This window comes from Schistocerca cancellata, chromosome 7, assembly GCF_023864275.1.
Source record: "Schistocerca cancellata isolate TAMUIC-IGC-003103 chromosome 7, iqSchCanc2.1, whole genome shotgun sequence".
Lineage (NCBI taxonomy): Eukaryota > Metazoa > Arthropoda > Insecta > Orthoptera > Acrididae > Schistocerca > Schistocerca cancellata.
The window spans coordinates 212,013,031-212,038,715 of record NC_064632.1 but is presented as its reverse complement, the minus strand read 5'-3'; the positions used below and the strand labels follow the sequence as shown (position 1 = coordinate 212,038,715).

At 42.3% G+C, this 25,685-nt stretch overlaps 1 protein-coding gene across 1 annotated transcript in view; it reads left to right on the top strand.

The window, feature by feature from the left end:
• The window catches only part of LOC126091889 (mitochondrial basic amino acids transporter-like), a 252,911-nt gene that overhangs the window by 187,823 nt on the left and 39,403 nt on the right, over nt 1-25,685 (top strand). Inside the window, exon 5 of the mRNA XM_049907184.1 lies at nt 14,068-14,380. Within this exon, the coding sequence (XP_049763141.1) occupies nt 14,068-14,380 (313 nt within the window). The remainder of the gene's footprint in view (nt 1-14,067; nt 14,381-25,685) is intronic.

Sequence of the window (25,685 nt, the reverse complement as noted above, 5' to 3'; positions counted from 1 at the left end):
ATTCATATTAAAGTGGGCGTTTCCTTGCGTTGATAACAGAAATACACATATCTTCATAGCGTATCCTGCTGGAATATGACCCTCTTCGTTATTCGTCTTTTTTTTTTTGTCCAGTATTTACAGAAAAAAGACCTGGTGTTGCTTCGTCATTCTCGTCTATCTTCATCTCTTTCTCCTTTACAGTCCTCAGCACTACAAATATTTTAATATTAAGTGCAGTGGCTGTTCTGTCCGTCACTCTTAAAACATCTAAAATCGGATTAAAACATTCCAATTCAATCACACAAATTCTTGGCGTTTTTCGTGCATCCGATATCCACTTATAACGTCTGGCACCATTTAAGCTGGCGAATGTGTTCTCGGATGACCTCTTCTTGGAGTGACGTCTCATTGACTGCTAGTAAACCAAGGCTTATACAAAAACTCTAGTTCACAACACCAGCTGGCGAGCACAGACCACTCTTACACTTGAAAACACTACACTTCACAAATAAATCTGAAGAACCCAGGAACTACTGACTTTCGATATCGCGTGTTACTGTCTACTGACGCGGTGCCATGCACGGGGCACTGTACCTGCCAGCCTGTTGGAGGTGCGGGAGGGGAAACAGACTCGTCGTTGGAATTACCTGGGACACGGTGTCATGTCCCCTCCTCTGGCCCGAACTGTCAGAAGTGAAAAATTATTTCAGTACAACAGAAAACCTAGGCCTTACTCTGAAATAGGTCTGCGTCAAAATGCTGCCACAACATTCAGAAACCAGTTTTTAATAGTATCGTGGAGAAGCTGACACTTCAACGTACGAAACTAGATAAAAGGGGGCACCATGTAAAAGGTAGGCTTGTATTTGGGTGTACGTGCTTGTTACGCATGTCTGTTATGAGAATAACTTCTACAAAATATAATGCCCTATATTAGCAGCCTGTACGCCTAAACTGGCTTGCCATAACGATAGTGGTTCAACTGCCGTTCTACTCCGCTCTAAGGCGAATGCAACACTTAAAAAAAGAAACCAATATAATAAGTGAATGAGCGAACTTTTTTGATAAAAGAATGGAATAATTTTTCCTATTTATATAGTCATTAACCTCTATAAAAATAACTGGTGTAGTAGTGTAATTACATTACAAAACCTGTTTCGGAGAGTTAGAGTGCCCCCTGATTTATTTGGAAGACTTTCACAGTTATTTGCAGGTGAATAAGAAAAACGTTTGCGTTTCAAAAAGTGCAAAGTTGGGAGATTTAAAGCCACCTGATACTGAGGCTAGAACATTTGTTCCATAGAACATATAAAATTCTTGGTATAATAAAGTCCGTCTTTAATATTGTTCCTGTGAGTCACCTGTTTAAAAATATAGATGGAACTCTTGTCTTACTTGTAACATTTAAAAATCGAAATATTATTAGAAAAATCCAAAGTAAGAGACATCTTCTACTTTCGAACATAATTCATGATGCTCTGTGTTTGCACTAATACCAATTTACTAACGCCTTCGATACAGTGCCCGAGTCTCAATAGTGCACTAGCATAGCCAGTGCCTGCGTGAGACTAAGGTGGAATGTCGAAAGGGAGTATGCAGCAGAAGCTCTGGAGAAATGGACGAAGACAAATGAAATAGCGAACATAGAGAGCAGCAGTGTCTTTCTAGCATAAAAGAAACTCAGTGTGAGAAGGTTCCAAGCAAGACCTATGTGTAGCGCAGCAGCACACCGAAGCCACAAGTAAACTGCAGACGAACAATCCAGGATTCAGTAAACTGGCATAGGTAGAAGATGTGAATGGCACAGCACTGGCTATAGGCTGGGGAGTCAGACCTTTTATTTGAAAACCACAGCCTGCGGTATTTCCTACGAGATGTGACGACTGTCGTGTAGCGGCCACAAAATAACTCGTCTCGTACCTGTCAGTTTGCATGGTGGGGGAGGGGAGGCAGTAGTGGTGAGTGTTCCATTCTGTGTGGCTACGTGGAAGTAGGGAAGGTCCAGTTCAACAACTGTAGTGTAATCATAAGCAGATCTTTTAAACTACAGCTACCGAGTCAGCAAACGATCGTATTAACAGGTTGTGATAGTATTACCAGTAATGTGATAGTCAGCTGTCTCTACAGTTGAGACGGCATTCTCCCATAAGCCGGCCTCTGTGACAAAACGGTTCTAGGCGCTTCAGTCCGGAACCGCGCTGATGCTACGGTCGCAGGTTCGAATCCTGCCTCAGGCATGGATGTGTGTGATGTCCTTAGGTTAGTTAGGTTTAAGTAGTTCAGAGTGTAGGGGACTGATGACCTCAGATGTTAAGTCCCATAGTGCTCTGAGCCATTTGAACCATACTCCCATACAACTCGCAGCGCTGTTGCCAGCTTTCAACTGGGATGCGCTAATGGCTGTAGGAGAAAAGCTGTAGCCGTCTGTAGATCTATGACAACACTGAGGCGTTGACAGAGAGAAGTTTACAAAATCTCGTTACGTTATTGGTTGAGGTAGGTCCGCGAAGCTGTCGCGCCCACGCTACTGCAACTGTCAGGGATCAACTTACGCCAACTCAGCTATAGAGTACCAGACAAGAAATCAGAACTCAAGCAGCTGATATGGCCGCTTCCAACAGACGTAGCATACAGCTTAGGAGACAAGAGCGAACTAAGGCATCCACCACTCCGGAACAATGGAGTCGACTTGACCAGCAATGAGAAGAAAAATGCGTTTTTTGTAGGTGCCAATTTATTTCGTGCGAGCGTCTACTTGTGGCAGCATCTGGAGCCCTGTACTGGTAGCAGACTCAGCGATTCAAGAATATCTGCAATCCCCGTACTGCTGTCTGGCTGGCTGCACAAAAACTTCCTGGTAAATTAAAACGTGCGCCAGGCTGAGACACGTGCACGTTTTGGCCACTGTGACAGTTACTGAGCCTAGGTGTGGACATTTGCACGTCAATGTGTTGGCTGAGGTTGCAGATGTGGGGCATATACTCCAGTGGGTGTGAATTTGTAAGTTTACTGCTCACGCCGTAGAGGCACAGTGTGCCTTTTCCTTTGCTGTTGGTTTTCTCTGAACTGCAGTACGGCTAATGTGAGCAACAGGCACTGTACGAGGTCTGTTCAACAAATTCCGGAACGTTCGTAATTTCGCGCCAATAGTGTGTTGGAGCGAAATGTGATTGGCATACCTGTACAAGCCTTTGCTTAGTGCCGAAGTTTAATTGTTGTATGTCTGTTAGTTATTACTCAGTGTTGTGTTGAGTAGAGCGTTGTGTCGCACAGTTTGAGAATTTCGAGATTGTAGAGTTATAGGAGCAACGCGTCTGCGTCGCATGTTGCGTGGAACTCAGGTGATGCAAAAAGCCTACGGTGACGAGTGCGTAAGTCGTACTCGGAGTTACGAATGGTGTCCACACTTAAAAATGGCCGGATGGAAGTTAATGACCCTCCGTTTATGACGCCCTTCGACTTCTACCGAAGGATTAGTTCCTCAAGAATTCGTGCCACAGGGGCAAACTGTTGAAACACGTATGTATTCATTACCAGCGGTGGCGAGGCATGACAGAATCTCTGACCAGAGAGTTATTTATCGTTGCTAGTCTGCGCTTGACCGCGCGAGACGACAGGAGTAGCGTGTTGCGAGTCGGCAGGAACAGTAGCACGTAGCGAGTCGGCAGGAACAGTTGTTATATGTAGCGAATCGGGAGAGGTATTAGTCAGTCGACTGTAGTAGCGAGTGGACGATTGTACTGAGCGGGCGTCGGCATGCGTCGGCGGCATGCTCTTCTGCCGACTCTGGTCACGGTTCGGGACGATGTATATTGTTATAGAAGGTAATGAAGCAGCATTGCGCAAATCTAATAATGTATGTTAATTGTAATTGATTTGTTCAAAAAAAAAGCCCCAATAATAATTTTTTTATAAAGTAACTTTTTTAAAGAAAAACATTCATTTCAATTTAAAGAATATTTCCTATGCATTTCCTCCAAGAATCAAAAATAAATATAAGCCAGCGTTGCACGAAGCTGTGTAGTAGAAGCTACAATTAAGAGTAGATATAGATGCAGTTATTATTGAGGTAAGAATTTTTGCTTTTTGTTATTCATAATACAGGGCCGATGGTCAGCGCAACTGTCCTTATAAAATTTATCAGGTTTAATTATTTGTGTTCAGATGTTACATGATTCATTATTTAATTAATATTATGGTGGGTTTCTGATCAATCATCATTCTTTAATTTTGTAGGGAAGTTAACATTCTGGCACATTTTCATTATCATTGACTTTTTATTATTTTTGCTGGGAGGTTACACTGTTAATCGTGATTTTAACGAGACGTGTTGCGACGCCTGCGAGGAAATGTCAGAAGAAAACTGCCTAAACTAAACGGAGACAATTCATGGCTCTTGCATCGTGATAAAGCACCCGCACATTCATTCCTGCACAATAAACGAAATCACTGTGCTGGTTCGTCCTCCGTACTCTCCAGACCTGGCCCCTGTGGACTTCTTTTACTTCCAAAGTTGAAAACCCAGTTGAAAGGATGAAGATTTGCAACGCTAGACGAGATAAAAGAAAATTCGCAGACGGCGTTTCTCGTGAGCCACTAAGAGATGTACCAAGACTGCTTCCGGAAGTGGAAACGACGTTTGGAGAGGTTTATCAATTGTGGAGGAGAGTATTTCGAAGAAGACCATGCACCATAAATAAAAGGTAAGCGCAGAAAAATTTTGTGGGCAGAGATCCGTAACTTTTTGAACAGAGCTCGTATGAGTTAACTGTGTGGAATCTGTCGAGTCTGAGGCCAGAGTATGGACACAAGGCATATGGTCGCGTTAAAGATATTAAAGTGGACGGAAATAATTAGTTAACAGGAGAGAGAGAATGAGATTTTCACTCTGCAGCGGAGTGTGCGCTGATATGAAACTTCCTGGCAGATTAAAACTGTGTGCCCGACCGAGACTCGAACTCGGGACCTTTGCCATTCGCGGGCAAGTGCTCTACCAACTGAGCTACCGAAGCACGACTCACCCCCGGTCCTCACAGCTTTACTTCTGCCAGTATCTCGTCTCCTACCTTCCAAACTTTACAGAAGCTCTCCTGCAAACCTTGCAGAACTAGCACTCCTGAAAGAAAGGATATTGCGGAGACATGGCTTAGCCACAGCCTGGGGGATGTTTCCAGAATGAGATTTTCACTCTGCAGCGGAGTGTGCGCTGATATGAAACTTCCTGGCAGATTAAAACTGTGCCTTTCGCGGGCAAGTGCTCTACCAACTGAGCCACCGAAGCACGACTCACGCCCGGTCCTCACAGCTTTACTTCTGCCAGTATCTCGTCTCCTACCTTCCAAACAGTACAGAAGCTCTCCTGCGAACCTTGCAGAACTAGCACTCCTGAAAGAAAGGATATTGCGGAGACATGGCTTAGCCATAGCCTGGGGGATGTTTCCAGAATGAGATTTTCACTCTGCAGCGGAGTGTGCGCTGATATGAAACTTCCTGGCAGTAAAGCTGCGAGGACCGGGTCTGAGTCGTGCTTCGGTAGCTCAGTTGGTAGAGCACTTGCCCGCGAAAGGCAAAGGTCCCGAGTTCGAGTCTCGGTCGGGCACACAGTTTTAATCTGCCAGGAAGTTTCATATCAGCGCACACTCCGCTGCAGAGTGAAAATCTCATTCTGGAAACATCCTCCAGGCTGTGGCTAAGCCATGTCTCCGCAATATCCTTTCTTTCAGGAGTGCTAGTTCTGCAAGGTTCGCAGGAGAGCTTCTGTAAAGTTTGGAAGGTAGGAGACGAGATACTGGCAGAAGTAAAGCTGTGAGGACCGGGCGTGAGTCGTGCATCGGTAGCTCAGTTGGTAGAGCACTTTCCCGCGAAAGGCAAAGGTCCCGAGTTCGAGTCTCGGTCGGGCACACAGTTTTAATCTGCCAGGAAGTTTCATATCAGCGCACACTCCGCTGCAGAGTGAAAATCTCATTCTGGAAACATCCCCCAGGCTGTGGCTAAGCCATGTCTCCGCAATATCCTTTCTTTCAGGAGTGCTAGTTCTGCAAGGTTCGCAGGAGAGCTTCTGTAAAGTTTGGAAGGTAGGAGACGAGATACTGGCAGAAGTAAAGCTGTGAGGACCGGGCGTGAGTCGTGCTTCGGTGGCTCAGTTGGTAGAGCACTTGCCCGCGAAAGGCAAAGGTCCCGAGTTCGAGTCTCGGTCGGGCACACAGTTTTAATCTGCCAGGAAGTTTCAGGAGAGAGAGAGAAAATTATAACTTGAGTGATTTGCACAGATTGGTTACTTCATACAACTGAAAGAATTTATAATTGGCAACCAACTCAAGTGTATGAGAGGTTAGACTGTGATTTCAAATGTGTGTGAGTAAGAGCTTAAAATTATAGTGTATGGTATTTGTTAATAAATTCAAAGGTGTCGTGAAACTTGAAATGTTATTGTTCAGTAGCTTCCCAGTCATTAATAGTACATACTCCGAAGAAAGTACCATGGTTATATTGGTTAGGACAGATTGTCTTTATCAAAAAAACCATGAATGAAGGATGTAAGATATACTACACTACTGGCCATTAAAACTGCTACACCAAGAAGAAATGCCGATGATAAACGGGTATTCATTGGACAAATATATTATACTAGAACTGACAGGTGATTACATTTTCACACAATTTGGGTGCATAGATCCTGAGAAATCAGTACCCAGAACAACCACCTCTGGCCGTAACAACGGCCTTGATACGCCTGGGCATTGAGTCAAACAGAGCTTGGATGGCGTGTACAGGTACAGCTGCCCATGCAGCTTCAACACGATACCACAGTTCATCAGGAGCAGTGACTGGCGTATTGTGACGAGCCAGTTGCTTGGCCACCATTGACCAGACGATTTCAATTGGTGAGAGATCTGGAGAATGTGCTGGTTAGGACAGCAGTCGAACATTTTCTGTATCCAGAAAGGCCCCTACAGGACCTGCAATCGTGATCGTGCATTATCCTGCTGAAATGTAGGGTTTCGCAGGGATTGAATGAAGGGTAGAGCCACGGGTCGTAACACATCTGAAATGTAACGTCCACTGTTCAAAGTGCCGTCAATGCGAACAAGAGGTGACCGAGACGTGCAACTAATGGCACCCCATACCATCACGCCGGGTGATACGCCAGTATAGCGATGACGAATACACGCTTCCAATGTGCGTTCACCGCGATCTCACCAAACACGGATGCGACTATCATGATGCTGCAAACAGAACCCGGATTCATCCGAAAAAAATGACGCTTTGCCATTCGTGCACCCAGGTTCGTCGTTGAGTACACCATCGCAGGCGCTGTCTGTGATGCAGCGTCAAGGGTAACCGCAGCCATGGTCTCCGAGCTGATAGTCCATGCTGCTGCAAACATCGTCGAACTGTTCGTGCAGATGGTTATTGTCTTGCAAACGTCCCCATCTGTTGACTCAGGGATCGAGACGTGGCTGCACGATCCGTTACAGCCCTGCGGATAAGATGCCTGTCATCTCGACTGCTAGTGATTCGAGACCGTTGGAATCCAGCACTGCGTTCCGTATTACCCTCCTGAACCCACCGATTCCATATTCTGCTAACAGTCATTGGATCTCGACCAATGCGAGCAGCAATGTCGCGAAACGATAAACCGCAATCGTGATAGGCTACAATCCGACCTTTATCAAAGTCGGAAACGTGATGGTGCGCATTTCTCCACCTTACACGAGGCATCACAACAATGTTTCACCAGGCAACGCCGGCCAACGGCTGTTTGTGTATGAAAAATCGGTTGGAAACTTTCCTCACGTCAGCTCGTTATAGGTGTCGCCACCGGCACCAACCTTGTGTGAATGCTCTGAAAAGCTGTAATTTAACAGTCTGCTGGAGATTACCGAGCAGGATAGCGCATTGGTTAGCACACTGGGCTCGCGTTCGGGAGGACGACGGTTCAACCATGCTTCTGACCATCCTGATTTAGGTTTTCCGTGATTCTCCTAAATGGCTTAAAATGCTGGGATGGTTACTTCGAAAGGGCATGGCTGCTTCCCTTCTGCATGCTTCCCTAATCAGAGCTTGTCCTCCATTCCTAATGACCTCTTTCTCGATGGGACGTTAAACACTGAGCTCCTCCTCCACCACCTCCTCTTCCAGCTGGAGATTAATTAAATTGTGGTAACAATTTAATATAATCCATTATGGAGTCGAGGTAGCAGTTGTCGTTATACTGGTTATCACTGTTAGCATTCAACCGCGATTCTTATACATATATTTTTTAACAACGCGTTTCAAGAGACAATGCTCCCATCATCAGGTTGTAAAATCTATGTCATGAAATTAAACGGACTAAAAAGACAAAATACCATCTCATATAGTGGGGAAGTCCATATAGTAAAACAGAATTAAAAGTATATTGGACTGTGGGTCCTCGTCTTACATTGAAGTTGTTGACACAAGTAGATGGACGTCCCACAGCTACCAAATATGCTTTCGCACTGTGCCGGCTCGGGAGCTGTTGTGGACTGACGTGCCTAGGTGTTGTGGCATGGTTACAGCCGTGTGCTTGACGGTAACACTATGCTATTGGGCGCCTGATTTCCTTATTACATTGGTCTGCCGTCGTTAGCCTCTCGCAACTCTGTCAGTGACGTGCTACAAGTTTAAAGTCGCATACCTACCCTAAAATAATTCTATAAATCCGCTAAAAAATCTCATTTCTTTAAAGTTATCTTGTGCATTTAGAATATTGCTTTGTTTCTTTTCATGGATAGCTATCTCGAATTCCTCTAGTAAATCAAGTTTCCTCCCTTTCTTTTCTACATGCAATATTTCTACGTTGTCTTCTATGCTATTAAGGGGATGGCCTGTTTCATATATATGGTTCGCAACAGCTGATTTGTCATAATTTCCTAACCTGAACGCATCTTTATGTTCTTTATACCGGATCGCGAATGATGTTCCTGTCTGCCCTATATATTTTGCATCACAAGTTCTGCACTGAATCTTATAAACTCCCGATCTTTCAAACTTGTTTGTCTTCTCGCCAATATCGTGCTTAAGGCTATACCTCACTAGGTTATTAGTCTGAAAAGCTACTTTAACATCGTATGGCTTAAAAATATTTGCTATCTTTTGTGAGACTGTTCCGTAGTATGGCATCGTGATAATTTTTACTTTCTCTCCATCAGGTTTATTCTTTTTGCGCTTATTACTTTTCCGTAACAGTTTTTAACTATATCTGTTCTCTAACCGCTGTTCATCGCTATTCTCTTAACGGTATTAATTTCAGTCTCCCTATCTTTTTCGTTCATAGGTACATTGATTGCCCTATGCACGAGACTACGGAAAGCAGCTTCTTTATAAGCCTGCGGATGGCATGAATCATTCGTGACCACGGCATCAGCCGTAGTTTGTTTTCTATAAACGGAGAACGCGTGCTTGTTGCCCTGCTTTTTTTATATTCAGGTCCAGGAACTGTAAAAAATTGTCAGTTTCATACTCCACGGTAACTTCTATTTACACGCGTTCTCCGTTTATAGAAAACAAACTACGACTGATGCCGTGATCCCGAATGATTCATGCCATCCGCAGGCTTATAAAGAAGCTGCTTTCCGTAGTCTCGTGCATAGGGCAATCAATATACCTATGAACGAAAAAGATAGGGAGACTGAAATTAATACCGTTAAGAGAATAGCGATGAACAGCGGTTACAGAATAGATATGGTTAAAAAACTGTTACGGAAAAGTAATAAGCGCAAAAAGAATAAACCTGATGGAGAGAAAGTAAAAATTATCACGATGCCATACTACGGAACAGTCTCACAAAAGATAGCAAATATTTTTAAGCCATACGATGTTAAAGTAGCTTTTCAGACTAATAACCTAGTGAGGTATAGCCTTAAGCACGATATTGGCGAGAAGAGAAACAAGTTTGAAAGATCGGGAGTTTATAAGATTCAGTGCAGAACTTGTGATGCAAAATATATAGGGCAGACAGGAACATCATTCGCGATCCGGTATAAAGAACATAAAGATGCGTTCAGGTTAGGAAATTATGACAAATCAGCTGTTGCGAACCATATATATGAAACAGGCCATCCCCTTAATAGCATAGAAGACAACGTAGAAATATTGCATGTAGAAAAGAAAGGGAGGAAACTTGATTTGCTAGAGGAATTCGAGATAGCTATCCATGAAAAGAAACAAAGCAATATTCTAAATGCACAAGATAACATTAAAGAAATGAGATTTTTTAGCGGGTTTCTAGAATTATTTTAGGGTAGGTATGCGACTTTAAACTTGTAGCATGTCACTGACAGAGTTGCGAGAGGCTAACGATGGCAGACCAACGTAATAAGGAAATCAGGCGCCCAATAGCATAGCGTTACCGTCAAGCACACGGCTGTAAACATGCCACAACACCTAGGCACGTCAGTCCACAACAGCTCCCGAGCCGGCACAGTGCGACAGCATATTTGGTAACTATGGGACGGCCATCGACTTGTGTCACCAACTTCAGTGTAAGACGAGGACCCACAGTCCAATATACTTTTAATTCTGTTTTACTATATGGACTTCCCAAGTATATGTGATGGTATTTTGTCTTTTTAGTCCGTTTAATTTCATGACATAGATTTTACAACCTGATGATGGGAGCATTGTCTCTTGAAACGCGTTGTTAAAAAATATATGTATAAGAATCGCGGTTGAATGCTAACAGTGATAACCATTGTGGTAACAGTTTACTAAGAGAACTTACAACATTCAAGTTATTGTCAGTGTTTCAGACACTGAGCCTATACTCTGGAGGATGTGGCCATCTTCCAATATGCGTTGTATCCAGTGCCTTATTTACTGAACCTGTACCCTTGAGGGTATAGATATCTCCACTTATACATTTTGTGAAGTGTTCCAGACGTCGGCCTGCACCTGGTGGGTGTGGACATCTGCTTGTCAGTGTATTGGCCGTTTTTGCAGGTGTGGTGCCTCCACCTAGTTGTGTGTGCCCATCTCCTTTTTCAGGTTTTGGGGCCTGTACCATAGTGGGAGTCGGCTTCTCCAAATACATGTGCTGGCCTGGGTTGAGGGTATGGGGCCTGTAGCCTGATGAGTATGGGCAGTATAAGTGGTATTGGGGTGTAAGACCTACTTTGGCGGGTGTGTACATATCCATGTGAGTACTTTGGCCGAAGTTGCATTTATGAAGCCCCTAGCCTGGTGGATGTGGAATTCTCTACGTCAGTGGGTTGAAGAAGATTTGGTATGTAGGACGCGCGCAACTGAGAGGCATGATAAATAGTTTATAGAAATCTGCTTCAGTTGTACTAATTATTCATTCAAACCACAACCGGTCTCAGGATTTTAAAATCCTATCTTCAGATGTATGAAACTATAGCATACAAAGGAAAGGAAGGAATAAATATAATGCAACATTTCTGTAAAAACCACAAGAACAGACTACCGAAGCGAGGTGACTCACTTATTGTAATTGGTAACGCTTAGCATGTGCTCAAGCCAGTAAGTGCTAGAGCTCCCTATCACTTTATCTTGACAAAACTAGAAAAAAGGGGAGGGCCTGACACGCAAACTGACCTAAAAGTGTAACGTCGAGGCAGATGGAACAAAGGAAACATAAACTGAAAACGAATACTTGACTCACACACTCCGCCATCGGGCAACCGCACAGTTCTAACGCCAACGACGACTGAGTGGAGGGCCACGCCGGAGGTCCGGAAGCCAGTGGAGTGCAGGAATGAATGTACAAAGGATAAAAGCAGGACAAAAGTGATAAAAATTAATGGTAACATAGGCCATGCTAAGTAAACCGTCACATGTATGATGCATTATGGACTCGAGTGACATAAAATAAAATATATAAAAACTATCACAAACCTAAAATATTGTGGTAATGTAAGCAGCTAAGTAATAACCGCAAATTATCAGACTGAGCGCTCTTCTTTATACAAAGCAATAATGTTATGTAAAGATGGCTAAGAAACGTAACAACTAAACGAATGGGAGAAGAATAAGTCTGAAACTCACAGACTTTTAAAAAGTATGAGCCGTAATAGGCAACAGGGTATGGTACATAGGTCAAACGAGTGAACGGAGGATTAGACAGTAAAAGCTGTTATAAAAAGTAATTATAAGATAAACCACACCAAATGAGTCATCCTATATTTAGGATACATTATGATTTCAAGTAATGTAAAATGAAATATATAAAAATATAGAAATATAAAGACCATTATAAAAATTTAAAATGTGAGTATAGTGATGCTAGAAATGGAATGACAAATTAACGTGATCGGACTAAGCGCCCTTTGTTAGACGAAATAATACTAATATGGAGTTTAGAGAAATAGGCCTGACCTGTGACATATTACTTAAGAAACTTATAGTTATTCAGTAGAACAGTATGTTTCAACACGTTTACCATTCAGTGTATTAAGTGGATTCTGGTTCAAATTGCGTAAAATTTCAATTTCTTGCAATAAGTTATCGACTCGACCTTTCTGCTGTAGGTGGAGGATACTTAATTCATGACTTATTGTCAGGGATATAGCGATTGTGTGAGTGCTTGTAGTTGATTATTTAATGCAGATCTCGAATTACTTAAGCCGTGGTGTTCTTTGGATTGAATTGGGAAAATACGTCCTGCTTGTCCAAGTTAAAGGAATTGAAACAGTCATTACAGTTAATCTGAGGAACACCTGGCAGTGAGTGTGGTACGTGATTACCCTGTTTCGTGCTGTCTAAACTGTAGGCCACCTTGGTTCGGTACGTAAACTGCAGGTGTTATACCGGCAGTTTTTAACGACTTGACAACTTTGTCAGAAATAATTCCAGTGTATGGTGCTTTACAGTATACGTTGGAATCTGTATCCTTAAAGACAAGTGTGAGAGTCATAGAATGAAGGGTTTCACGACCAGATGTTTCAGCTGCTGAGAATTTTTCCGGGTTGTATGGCCTTGGTCCATGGAACTCTTCAATCCCTGACGTTTCGTCCAAGGCTACGTTCGACATCTTCGTGGGTGCTCCTGGTTGTGCTGAGTCTTGCCGACTGACGAGTCGGACGTCGAAGAGCGTGCTAAATACTGTGGAAAGTGGGCGTGGTCTGGATTTCGCATGATAGCAAAAATGGTTCAAATGGCTTTGAGCACTATGGGACTTAATATCTGAGGTCATCAGTCCCCTAGAACTTAGAATTACTTAAACCTAACTAACCTAAGGACAGCATACACATCCATGCCCGAGGCAGGATTCGAACCTGCGACCGTAGCGGTCACGCGGTTCCAGACTGAAGCGCATAGAACCGCATGATAGCAGAGATAAACCTTGTCAAAGATAAAAATTTTTAACTGTGTATTATAGTGCGTCAAAGATAAAAACTTCTCATCGATTCTGTAGCGCCACAGTCCATATATCACTGAGTTTCATGGCTTCTTCTTTTATGTTAAAATTATCCCTATGTTTATATATTTCGATGGCTTCTCTATATAGCCGTGGATAATAGTTCGTCATAGTACATAAAACTTCAGTTTCCGAAAATTTCACTACGTAATCACCTGATTGAAGAGCACGGCTGATTTGTCTGTTTTCCCTAGTCGACAAAGACTTTTATGTTTCTTTAACTGTGTATTCACACTTATCTTTGTAGTTCCAATGTAGACCTTGCCACACGCGCATGGAATCTTATATACACCACTTGCAGACAGAGGGGGACGTTTATCCTTAACGGAACGAAGTGCTTGGCCTATTTTCTTAGTTGGTCTGAAGTGTGATAGTGCTCCCACGATTATTATCGTTATGACTATTACATTGTACCTGTTGGTTAAGTCTGTCCACTGTATAGAACATCAATTAGTATACACATTTTATCTAATAATTTTCGGTGTTGGCCAGCATTGCAGGTGTGGGTCTTGCATCCTGATGTGTGTGGACTTACGTACATGAGGAGTTATGCAGGTGTGTGGCCTCTATCTTGCTGGGTGTGGGCATGTCCGTGTGAGTGCTTTGGTCGGACTAGCAGGTGTGGGGCCTCTAGCCAGGTGGGTATCGACGACACCATGTGAGTGTGATGGCCGGTGTTGCAGGTGGGGGGCCTGTACCGCGGCATGGCGGCGCCGCTGGCGGGCGTGGCGGCGGTGAACGCGGTGACGTTCGGCGTGTACGGGCTGGCGGCGCGCTACCTGGGCGCCGACTCGCTGCGCGGCCAGTTCGCCGCCGGCGCGCTCTCCGGGCTGGCGCAGTCGGCCATCTGCGCACCGCTGGAGCAGCTCAAGACGCGCGCACAGCTGCTGGGCGTCGGCCCACTGCAGTGCGCCGCCGACACGCTGCGCCGGGAAGGCTCGCGCGGGCTCTTCCGGGGGCTCGCCGCCACCGTGCTGCGGGACACCCCTGCCATGGGTGAGCTGCGCTAGCAGTCTGCCTTAACAGCTACCTACCCCAGTGCTGGTAGTAAGTGAAGCGGAGGGCTGTTCAACACTGCCGTGCTTTACTAGTCCTGCTCCTACTGGAGGCGATATACAAAGGCTGATCATAAATATGCCGATACCTCTATGTACCCCCCCCCCCCCCGAACCATGGACCTTACCGCTGGTGGGGAGGCTTGCGTGCCTCAGCGATGCAGATAGCCGTACCGTAGGTACAACCACAGCGGAGGGGTATCTGTTGAGAGGCCAGAAAAACGTGTGGTTCCTGAAGAGGGGCAGCAGCCTTTTCAGTAGTTGCAGGGGCAACAGTCTGGATGATTGACTGATCTGGCCTTGTAACACTAACCAAAACGGCCTTGCTGTGCTGGTACTGCGAACGGCTGAAAGCAAGGGGAAACTACAGCCATAATTTTTCCCGAGGGCATGCAGCTTTACTGTATGGTCAAAGGATGATGGCGTCCTCATGGGTAAAACATTCCGGAGTTAAAATAGTCCCCCATTCGGATCTCCGGGCGGGGTCTAAACAGGAGGACGTTGTTATCAGGAGAAAGAAAACTGGCGTTTATAAGATGAACATCAACGAGGATAATGGAATGTAGTCGAATTAAATCGGGTGATGCTGAGGGAATTAGATTAGGAAATGAGACGCTTAAAGTAGTAAATGAGTTTTGCTTTTTGGGGAGCAAAATAACTGATGATGGTAGAAGTGGAGAGGATATAAAATGTAGACTGGCAATGGCAAGGAAAGCGTTTCTGAAGAAGAGAAATTTGTTAACATCGAGTATAGATTTTAGTGTCAGGAAGTCGTTTCTGAAAGTATTTGTATGGAGTGTAGCCATGTATGGAAGCGAAACGTGGACGATAAATAGTTTAGACAAGAAGAGAATAGAAGCTTCCGAAATGTGGTGCTACAGAAGAATGCTGTAGATTAGATGGGTAGATCACATAACTAATGAGGAGGTATTGAATAGAATTGGGGAGAAGAGGGCTTGTGGCATAACTTGACTAGAAGAAGAGATCGGTTGGTAGGACATGTTCTGAGACATCGAGGGATCACCAATTTAGTATTTGAGGGCAGCGTGTAGGGTAAAAATCGGGAGGGAGACGAAGAGATGAATACACAAAACAGATTCCGAAGGATGTAGGTTGCAGTAGGTACTGGGAGATGAAGAAGCTTGCACAGGATAGAGTAGCATGGAGAGCTGCATCAAACCAGTCTCAGGACTGAAGACCACAACAACAACCACCTCTATGTAATGCAAAAATTGACCACTAGATGTCGCGAGAGTGGGACCTCCCAGTATAAAAGCAGGCGGGGAATTTTTTGTTGTCAGTGGCGAAGCAGTAATAGCAGGAAGGGTGAGTCACGAGGACTCAATGACTTCGAATTTGGACTAGTCACTGGCTTCATCTAAGTTTTCAAATCCGTCACGGACATTTCAGCCATTGTAAAGTTGCCCAAGTCGACTACTGGAGTGTAGGTGATACGATTGTGAACTGGAAACACGAAGGAACTATCACAGCTAAACCGAGACCATGCAGAGCTCATGTAGTGACTGATGGGAAGATGGGCAGAGACTGTCGAGAGTTGCAGAGGATGGGACCGAAAAATCGCATGAAATTAGGACCTACTCGTGAGTTCCAAATTGCTATCAGTAGTCCATGTGGCACAATGACAGTCTGTAGGGAATTAAAGAGAATAGGGTACAATGGTCGAGTATTTCCTCATATGCCACATATTTTTGTAATCAGTGCTAAGCGACATGGCTCAAAGAGAGACGCCGCTGGACAGTGGATGACTAAGAGAAGGCTAAATGAGGAAGGATATGAACACATTTTACAGCATTGTGTACTGAATACGGTAGAGGAACAGTTCACAGACGATGACGGTTTGTATTAGCATGATTAATACCCTTTCATAAAGCGACATCTTTGAAGCAGTGGTTTGTGAACAATAATATTCCTGAAATGAACTGGCTTGCCCAGAATGCCGATATGGACCCAATGCAACACTTTTAGGATTTAAAAACACAGACTTCACTCCAGACTCCAGCTTCGAACATCACTACTTTTTCTAGTTTTGGTTCTCTAGAAAGAATTGGCTGCCATTGCTCCACACACATTCAGACACCTCATTGAAAGAGTCTCTGGCAGAGTTCTGCCTTTCAAAAATGCGGAGGTTGGACACACACTATGTTAATGCACGCGGTAGGTGTTCAGTTACTTTTGGTCAGCTGGTGTACCTTTCTAGAAGAGAAGAGAATGGAGGAGTTTAAGATGTAGTGCTATAGAAAGATGTTGAAAAGTAGATGGATCGACAAGAAATGGGCGAGGAGAGAAACATGAGGAAAGCAGTAACTAGAAGAAGGACTGGCTGATAGGACATGAACTGAGACACCATAGAATTGGTTCCATGATAATTGAGGGAGCTTTATTGCAGGGAAAGCTAGATATTTAAATATATTCAACAAATAATTAAGGACATTGGCTGCAAATGAGGAGAAGAATTCGTTGTGAGCTGAATCAAACCAGTCAGATGACTTCCTACACCTACCCCCCCCCCCCCCCCCCCAAAAAAAAATTAAATAAATAACCTACCCTTCGGAAATTCGTAAGTTATTGCCAGATGTGAAAATCAAACGATTATTCAAGTTAGTATGCATAATGGTTGAGACTGGAGGCATACCAAGGTAATCGCAAAGTTTTTATTAACTCCTCGAAAAAATAAAATTATTTTTTTGTTTTTTGCTGTATAACCCTGCAGTTCTGGTACGCAATGGAATCACTGCGCCACGATACAGTAGCATGCCTCTACGGGGCAAAATGACGCAGCCCATTGATGTAGTCGTGATGGAGGGCACCATTTTTATTTCGCCTCCTCTAGAGGCTTACTGCAGAAGTGTTGTGTGGGTTTTCAAAGTGTAGCTGGCCTATAGACATGTATCTGCATAAAAAAGAATTATTTACATAACTTAAGGTTTTCGACATGATAGCTCTATCCAAATTGGAGAACTATAATAATATACAAATGAACAGAAAAGAATATTGACTACGCGTTAAATAATGTACAAGACTCTTGGCTGCTACACACTGCAAAAGCGTTTGGATTCAAACTTTTAAAATACAAATTGGAGTGTTATTTACCTTGAAGTAAGGTATAACTATTACTCTTCTTATATAATTAAATGTAATTTTTGCTTTTGGCCAAACATTCTTCACTGGGCCATTTCAGCATCTTCATTGGTGTAAAAGGGAAAACATTTATTATTACAATTATTTGCTTAAGAATTCTGAGTCGTCTGCATTTAAATGTATACTATTTCATAGCGGCACTTGTAGGTTACCTCTGTTTACGTTAGCTATAATTAAAAAATATGCATTGAGCATCTATTGTTTCTCCCGTATGTTTTATGTACTGTACGTTCACTGGTTCTTCTGTAAGCACTTTTGTACTAATACTTTCTTTTATTGACGTTTTCACTGTCTGCATTTCATTGTTCTGATATTAAGCAAGTGAACTTGCTGCCAGAGTAAACGTGGAGTCATGGAAAGCTATAGACTAGAGAGCAGTACCTCATGTTTATTACTCCTGGGAACCAAAATTAAATTCTTCTGGGGGGAAAAACCCAAAAAAAATTTCGATTATAGTAAGTCAAGACTCTAAATAAAAAAAATATTTACCATCTCTGTTCTATTGTACTCTAGTATTTGTTAGTTCATCTTCATCATCATAGTCATAACCAAATTACCATGTGGCGCCTTCTACTGTACAAAACCTGTTTTAGACTTTTCATGTATTCCAGTTTTAAGAGATATGCATGCATGTTTTTCTTGCATTTTTTCTAATGTTGTCTGTGTAGTTTGCATTAAGCCGTTGCTTCAACTTCTTCTTATCACTTCAAATGCAGCCAAGATCTTCCTGCATCCTCTGTTCTCCATTGGCTTGCCCTTATGTCCCACTTACCTCCATTTTATTTTCGTGACAGTCGTACTTACGTCTGTAGCCCCATTCTGTTCCCTTGTCTACTTACTGTTTTTTCTCTCTGTTCAATAAGACCTATCATCACCTCTCGATTACTCCCTGAGCTATCCTCAGTTTTGAATGGTTTTCACGTGTGAAGTCCATATCTCACTAACATAGGGTAAAATGAGTAAGAAACAATGATTGTAAACTTCCAGATTTCAGACAAATTGGAAGATTTGTTCTGATGCACCACTTAGTTTACTCTCTAACTAATTTCACTCTTCTGTTTGCTTCTTTTCCTGTCTGTATCGTCATCGGAGTCAGCGCCTGTCGTCAGCAATAAACTCCATCAGCAACTGTTTTCCTAATTTTGGAAATCTAAAAGTAAGCGCATGGGTCCTAAGGCAATTTTTAGTGAGCGAAACAATACGTTTAGATAGTGACATTTGAGCTAAAGATGGTTTCTTGGACTTCGCAAAGACGATACACTGGCCTGCAACTACTTTTTATAGTGTCATTAGTGTCGAGTATCCATTATTATCGCTAAATGGTTGAAGATGACAATTCCATTAGCCACAACCTGGAGGTGTCAAAGTAGATTTTCGATTATAGTAACAATGAAATGAAACCAAGTGAACTAATGACCTTGGCTGGCACAAAAAAGTTGGTCAATACAAACAGCAGCAACCGTCTTATTGATTCATTACACCTTCACTTAAGAAAAAATGCTGCTGAGACACATGAGTTTTATTTATTAGAACAATGAGTTTTACTTATTAGAACATTAATCAAAATATTATTTACATTTCATCTGTTTAATATCATAGTGTTAACCCCCACTCCGCTCCCACTGCCACTGCAAATGTTTGGTTAGGAACTAAACTATGTTGGGCCGATTAGCTTATACGTGATGTAATTAAGTTGCTATGGTGTCAAGAAGGTTGTGAACCAGTAACGCAAGGGTTAACTGTGAAACGGCGAAATTGAAGTGGAGAGGGCTGTGATATTCATGTGCGTTGGAAAAGAAGAATAACGGTTATTCTTATCTACAAGATAAACAATGTTCAATTATTGTGGGAAAAACTTTAACGTGGCTAGAGGTCGGACCTCAGCAAGGAATTGTCACAGTCTTTGCCGAATACTTTGTGTCTGTGTACTCATCTTTGCTTTGTCTTAGGCGTTGCTCGTGGTTTCTTTTCAGATTTTGAAGTAAGTAAAGAGGCTACTTGAAGACCATCACCGTGTTCCAGTATGTCGGTCACGAACCTAAAAAGGTTGGACATTCTGAACCACCCTGCGTCAGTTCTGATTTCGCAGAAGAATGACTAGGGGTGTAGGATCCTAACCCTGCGAAAGGAAAGTCTCTCACATCGCATCTTTTCCCGCGGCAGTCCAAAGTCGTCCTCACGCGGGACGAGGCAACTGAGGACGACGACGGGAAATCCAGTCTTACCATACACAGCGCCCGCGTCGCATGGCACATGCTAGTTAATGTGGCATGCGAATGTAGCACTCTACAGCGGCAGCTCTCGGTTGTATCTGGATCGCAAATCACACAATTTGTTTACGGAAATGAACGCGCATAAAATTCCTATGGTAACTGCATTAAAACGTAAATTTCCTCTCATGTCCATATGCTAGTCATTTTGTTCCGTTTGTAATATACGTAAAGAAAAACTTCAATGTCTCTGAACATGTAATAAGCCAAAAATGAAAGATACACATCGAGTCAATGAGGACGTCAGCTTATAAAAGTTTACTCTTGTCAGAGTGTGCACTTATATTTACATAACATCAAATCTCACAGCAATTACTTATATTAATCTAATGAGAAAGTCCCAAAACTTTTTAGAAAACGCGAAGGGGGAAACACGGTATCTGGATACCGTCGAACACAAACCTACTACCCTCTGTTTCGTAACGTGGTGGTTAGCCCGACATGAATGACTTTATTTTATGTCAGGATCTTCTGAAGGGTTTAGTCGCCGATATGTTATTAACTGACATTTAATTATAACAAATTCTACAAACAACGCCATGTTTTTGACGAATCTGTTATATGCCATGTCTTTAAAACGGCGTACTTTCCAAAACTCCCGAGATATAACACGAAAATAACTAAATACGAAAATTCTTTAACCACGAATATGACGTTTCCTGCCATTTGATTACAGCAAATTGTACCAATAACGACACGTTCTCAAGAGATAGATTTATTGTGCGGTGCTCAGAAACAGCATATATTCATAGGGTGTAAGTTATACCATGAAGCCCACCAAATGTGGACTTCACTTGAACATAACAAATACAATATGGCGGCTAGTGAGTTCTACTCATGTCGTAGAGACCGTTCTTGATTGTTATTGGTTCTTCTTCACATGGCATGTTGCCGAAATATCGCAGAATTTATTTTGAGTTTCACGTGATGAATGGCTCCTCCACGTGAAATAACAGGAAATGACGTCATACAACTCGTAGTGTCACTTCAAACTTAGCTAGTTCATCTTGTGTGACGACGGCTTTAGTTAGTTTACACGCCTGGCTTCCGCGTTGAAGTGTAAGCACTTATTATTTAAATTCTGGCCTTTGCCTGAAGTACATACAGCCATTTCTCAGTGTTTTAGGAATTTATAACAATTTCACAAGGTAAGGCTACAGTCATTCCAAAAATCCATAATTACTTTTAAAATTAATGTATTATTTTAATGAAAGAGTGCTGCTTTATTAGTGGGTAATGGTTGAAGAGATCTGACTTTTCTGTCGTGTCAAATCAGTTTGGAGGTATGCATATAGCTTACATTCGAAAAAAATGTGATTGATATCTCCTTCTGTTACTCCATATCGTTCGCAGTAAGGATGATCTTGAACGAGTATTCGGTCAAAATGACTGGGTAATAATTCATGATTAAATCTCACGCGAATTATGGAACTTAAAAACCTTCTGATTACCTTAATTCTGTAGAACCAGGACTTCGAGATGATGTTTCGCTGTTTCCTTTTACTGTGTACTGGCCACTGATATTCGTATTCCCATTGGCGTCTTGCTCCCCTGTATAATGTTGTCTTCAGATCTGATGGCGATAAAAAGAGGTTTGTAAATGTGCTGTTTTGAGTGGCAGTCTTCGGTAAGTCATTTCATTACATTTAATGTTAGCGTATCCTTTGAACCTCGTAAATTTTACCTTCTTTCCAAGATTATAGTTTTGTTTTGCGAGTTTCATAATGTGCATTACTAGTGGATTAGTTTTTTTGAGAAGGGCACATGTCAGTATAATGTGGAGAAAATTTTTTTATTACGAGATTCTGCAAATAATGTAAAACTTCAAATATAGTTGTACATTCTGAGAAAATCAAGATGCCTGACTGAGAAGCGAAATCAATTCTTTGTAACCTGTGCTTGGACACAGGAAAGCACAGTCCACTCTATCATTACCTGTGGTTTTGGAGATGTCGGTATATGGACTTCCCTTAAAGAAAGTTGTATATCACAATTTTATTATTTTTCGGGAACTAAAAAAATGTTGTTTTCCTTTGGTACTACTTATTCCTACGTGTAATTGTGTATGTCAAGTGACAAAGTATGTGTTATACATGTATCTGTTTACAATACTGAAAAAGTTTTCTTAATTTTTATGTAGCTTTCCGTGTAAGAACGTTGCATATCCCGTAAAAGCACATTGTGGAATAACAGTATATATAAAAAAAATAAGTTCCTCTCAGAGTGTCAAAAACAATGGAAAGTGTTAACGGAATATATTACCTGATATATTGACTTAACCTCCGAACTAAAAAAAAAAAACCTAGTTCTTTGCAGGACAAGAAACAATAACAAAGAAGATAATTAACTAAGGAAAAATAAATTGATCTGTTCACTCCGAAAGTAAGTTTACACGGAATTACCTCTATTGTACATCAAAGTATTTACTCGTATTCAAGAAGTCCCTCATTTTGTCTGCCGATGGACGAAGAAGCTCTTTATACAACAACGGAATTTAGGACTGACCGAAGACATCAAAAAATTTCAAAGAAAGTCAGCTCGGTTTATATTATTGCGATATATGGGAGAAAGTACCACGGATATGACACGCAAGTTGGGGTGGTAATGATTAAAACAAAGAAGTTTTTCATGGCAGCGAGATCTTTCCAAGAAATTTCAATCTTCAATGTTCTCCTGTGAACGCGAAAATATTTTGTTGACATCCATCTACACAGGGAGAAATGATCGTTGTCATAAAATAAGAGAAATCGGAGCCCGCACAGGAAAATTTAAGTGTTTATTTTTACCGCGCACTGTTAGAGTGTGAAAGTGGTTCGATGAATCCTCTGCCAAGCACTTAAATGTGAACTGGAGAGTAGTCATGTAGATGTAGATTTAGGAATCCTCATAACAGTTTTAGAGATATTAACTTGAGGTTGATTTTCTCTTTCGGTTTTAGCAGAAAATGACGTACCGGGGGATGAATGACATTATGAATAAGACTCAGATACACTGAATTTGGATCATCTGCTTTGATATTCAACCCTGTAACTACTAATTTTCAAGTTTGGGTCACACTTACTAATTTCTTCAAGAAGACTGAAGGCAACCAAGTTATTCTGGCTTCTTCCCTTTATAATGAAAGATGAGGTTTAAGAAGCTTCAGATATTACATACTTCCATTCATATGTAATCATGACATCCATTACTGTTCTTTGTTCCCGATTAATGCAAAAGTGCGATCCCAGGACAGAAATCTATGTCCCGAAACAATACACATTTGCCCTAGTATTGTGAAAAGTCCTGTCAAAACAAGGTAGTTGTACAATTGTTCCCGATTAATGCAAAAGTACGATCCCAGGACAGAAATCTATGTCCCGAAACAATACACATTTGCCCTAGTATTGTGAAATGTCCTGTCAAAACAAGGTAGTTGTACAAAAGTGTCATTGTGCCGTTGCTGTTTTACTCGAACCAACGGCCAGGCCAAAAACAGTATTGTAGTGTATAATTTTTACGCTGAAGGATATACAACATTCTTGCACACAGCTCATTTGATGTAGGTTTTTCAGGCATGCCTTTACCAGGTGTAGAAATATAAGCTTTTACACTGTTCTTCCTACTTTTCTTGACATTCCGCTTCCAGTTTTATTCAACTGTTTTCCTTTCTGTACTTTTATTTAACGATACAATATCGTTTGGGATGAAGCTTACATCAGCCACATCCACTGTTGTCATTGATATAGAACGTTCTTACAGAATGGTCAACTTTGCAGCTACAAATAGTTCAACTTGTAAACAGAAAAAACACGTCCGTTGCTTTGGTAGCATGTCTCATGTGATGTACCACTTTATTGCAGTAAAAACCCAATATTGTAAAAAACGTGATTTACAACCTTCTTTGATGGAGGTATCTCGAAATACTCACTGAAATTAGCAGCAATTCAGGATTTTACTAGTTGCTCTGCTCCGGCGAATGTTTATGTTGGAAAGTAGAAAATGTTGGCTGCATATGCCATTCAGTAATACTAGTTATCTGAATTAGGACATATTAGTGTTCGTGGAAGACTAAAGAAAATTTCCTACAAATACATGAAGCTGGTATTTAAGTCTACACTGAGAGAAAAAGATTGCAACACAAAGAAGGAATAGTGCGACATAAAGATGGTAGGCGTATTTCTAAATCTGAAACATAATGTCTATTCAAATTTTGCGCCTGTAGCGTAAGAGTGGCGCTAGTAGCGACACTATGAGACTGCAAATCACGTTTGCTTTAAACACAAGCTGTAACGGTCGTGAGCGTTTGTTACCTTTGAGAATGGACGTGGTAGGTTCATGTTAGTCAAGAATGCCTTTAAGGCTACAAAGACACCATTATCAACACCTCACTGAGTTTGAATGAGGTCGTGTAGCTGGGATGCAAGAGACTGGATGTTTCTGCGATATTGAAAAAAAAATACTTGGCAAGAATGTAGCCTCTGTATATGACTGCTGCCAGCGATGGTCACGAGAATGTACGGTCGCAAGAAGACCTGGCTCCGGACGGCCGAGTGGCACTACCGGTACCAATTTGAGCAGCAGTTAGCACCACAGTGACACAACGAACTGCTACAAATCGGTTACTTCAAGGAACGCTTCGAGCTAGACGCCCTGTAGCGTGTATTTCATTGATCCCAAACCACCATCATTTGCGATTACAACGGTATCAAGCGAGAACTCATTGGAGGGCGGAGTGGAGACCAGTTATGTTTTCTGATGAAAGCTGGTTCTACCTCGGTGCCAGTGGTGGCCGTGTGTCGGTTAGATGGAGGTCATTTGAGGACTTGCAACCAAGTTGTCTGCGTGCTAGACACACTGGATCTACACTTGGAGTTATGGTCTGGGGTGCAATCTCGTAAGGCATCAGGGACACTCTCATGGTTATCCCACGCAGCCTGACTGCAAATTTGTACTTGTTGCGCTGCCATTCACGAACTGCATTCCAGGGAGTATCTTCCAGCAGGATAACGCTCGCCCACATACTGCTGTTGTACGCAACATACTCTACCGAATGTCGACGTGTTTGCCGTAAGAAGGACCACGTTTTAAGTATCTCTGCCAAAAGTTTCTACACCTTTCAGAAGCTAAACTAAAATAATGCGTATTTGTCGGACCTGTCATTAGAAAATTGCTGTTTGATGTTAACTTTGAATCCACAATGACCTTAAATGAGAAAGAAGCATGGGTATCATTCAAGCAAATCGTTCAAATGTTTAATGTGTGTGAAATCTAATGGGAATTAACTGCTAAGGTCATCAGTCCCTAAGCTTACGCACTACTTAACCTAAATTATCCTAAGGACAAACACACACACCCATGCCCGAGGGAGGATTCGAACCTCCGCCGTGACCAGCCGCACAGTCCATGACTGCAGCGCCTCAGACCGCTCGGCTAATCCCGCGCGGCAAGCAAGTCGTAACAAAGTTCTTAGGACATGAACATGACTCAGAATATGTGTCTATTACAGCCACAATGTAAAGAATTTTAAAACTTTAGGATGTTTAATGAGCCTGAAAGACTTTTTGAACAGTCACCTTGGTTACTTCATGGACAATATGGGAGATGTTAGTGAGGAGCAAGGAGAGCCTTTTCACCAGGACTTTAAAGTAATGGAAAACGCTACCAAGGCCGCCGCAAAACCAATATGATGGTGGACTACTGTTGGCCACTTCACCGAGAAGTTCAGCAAGCGACTCACTGTAGAAAAAGCTACACAAGAAGCTTCAAAGAAAAAAGAGAAAGCGTCGCCAGTTATGTTTCCTGATGAAAGCTGGTTCTACCTCGGTGCTAGTGGTGGCC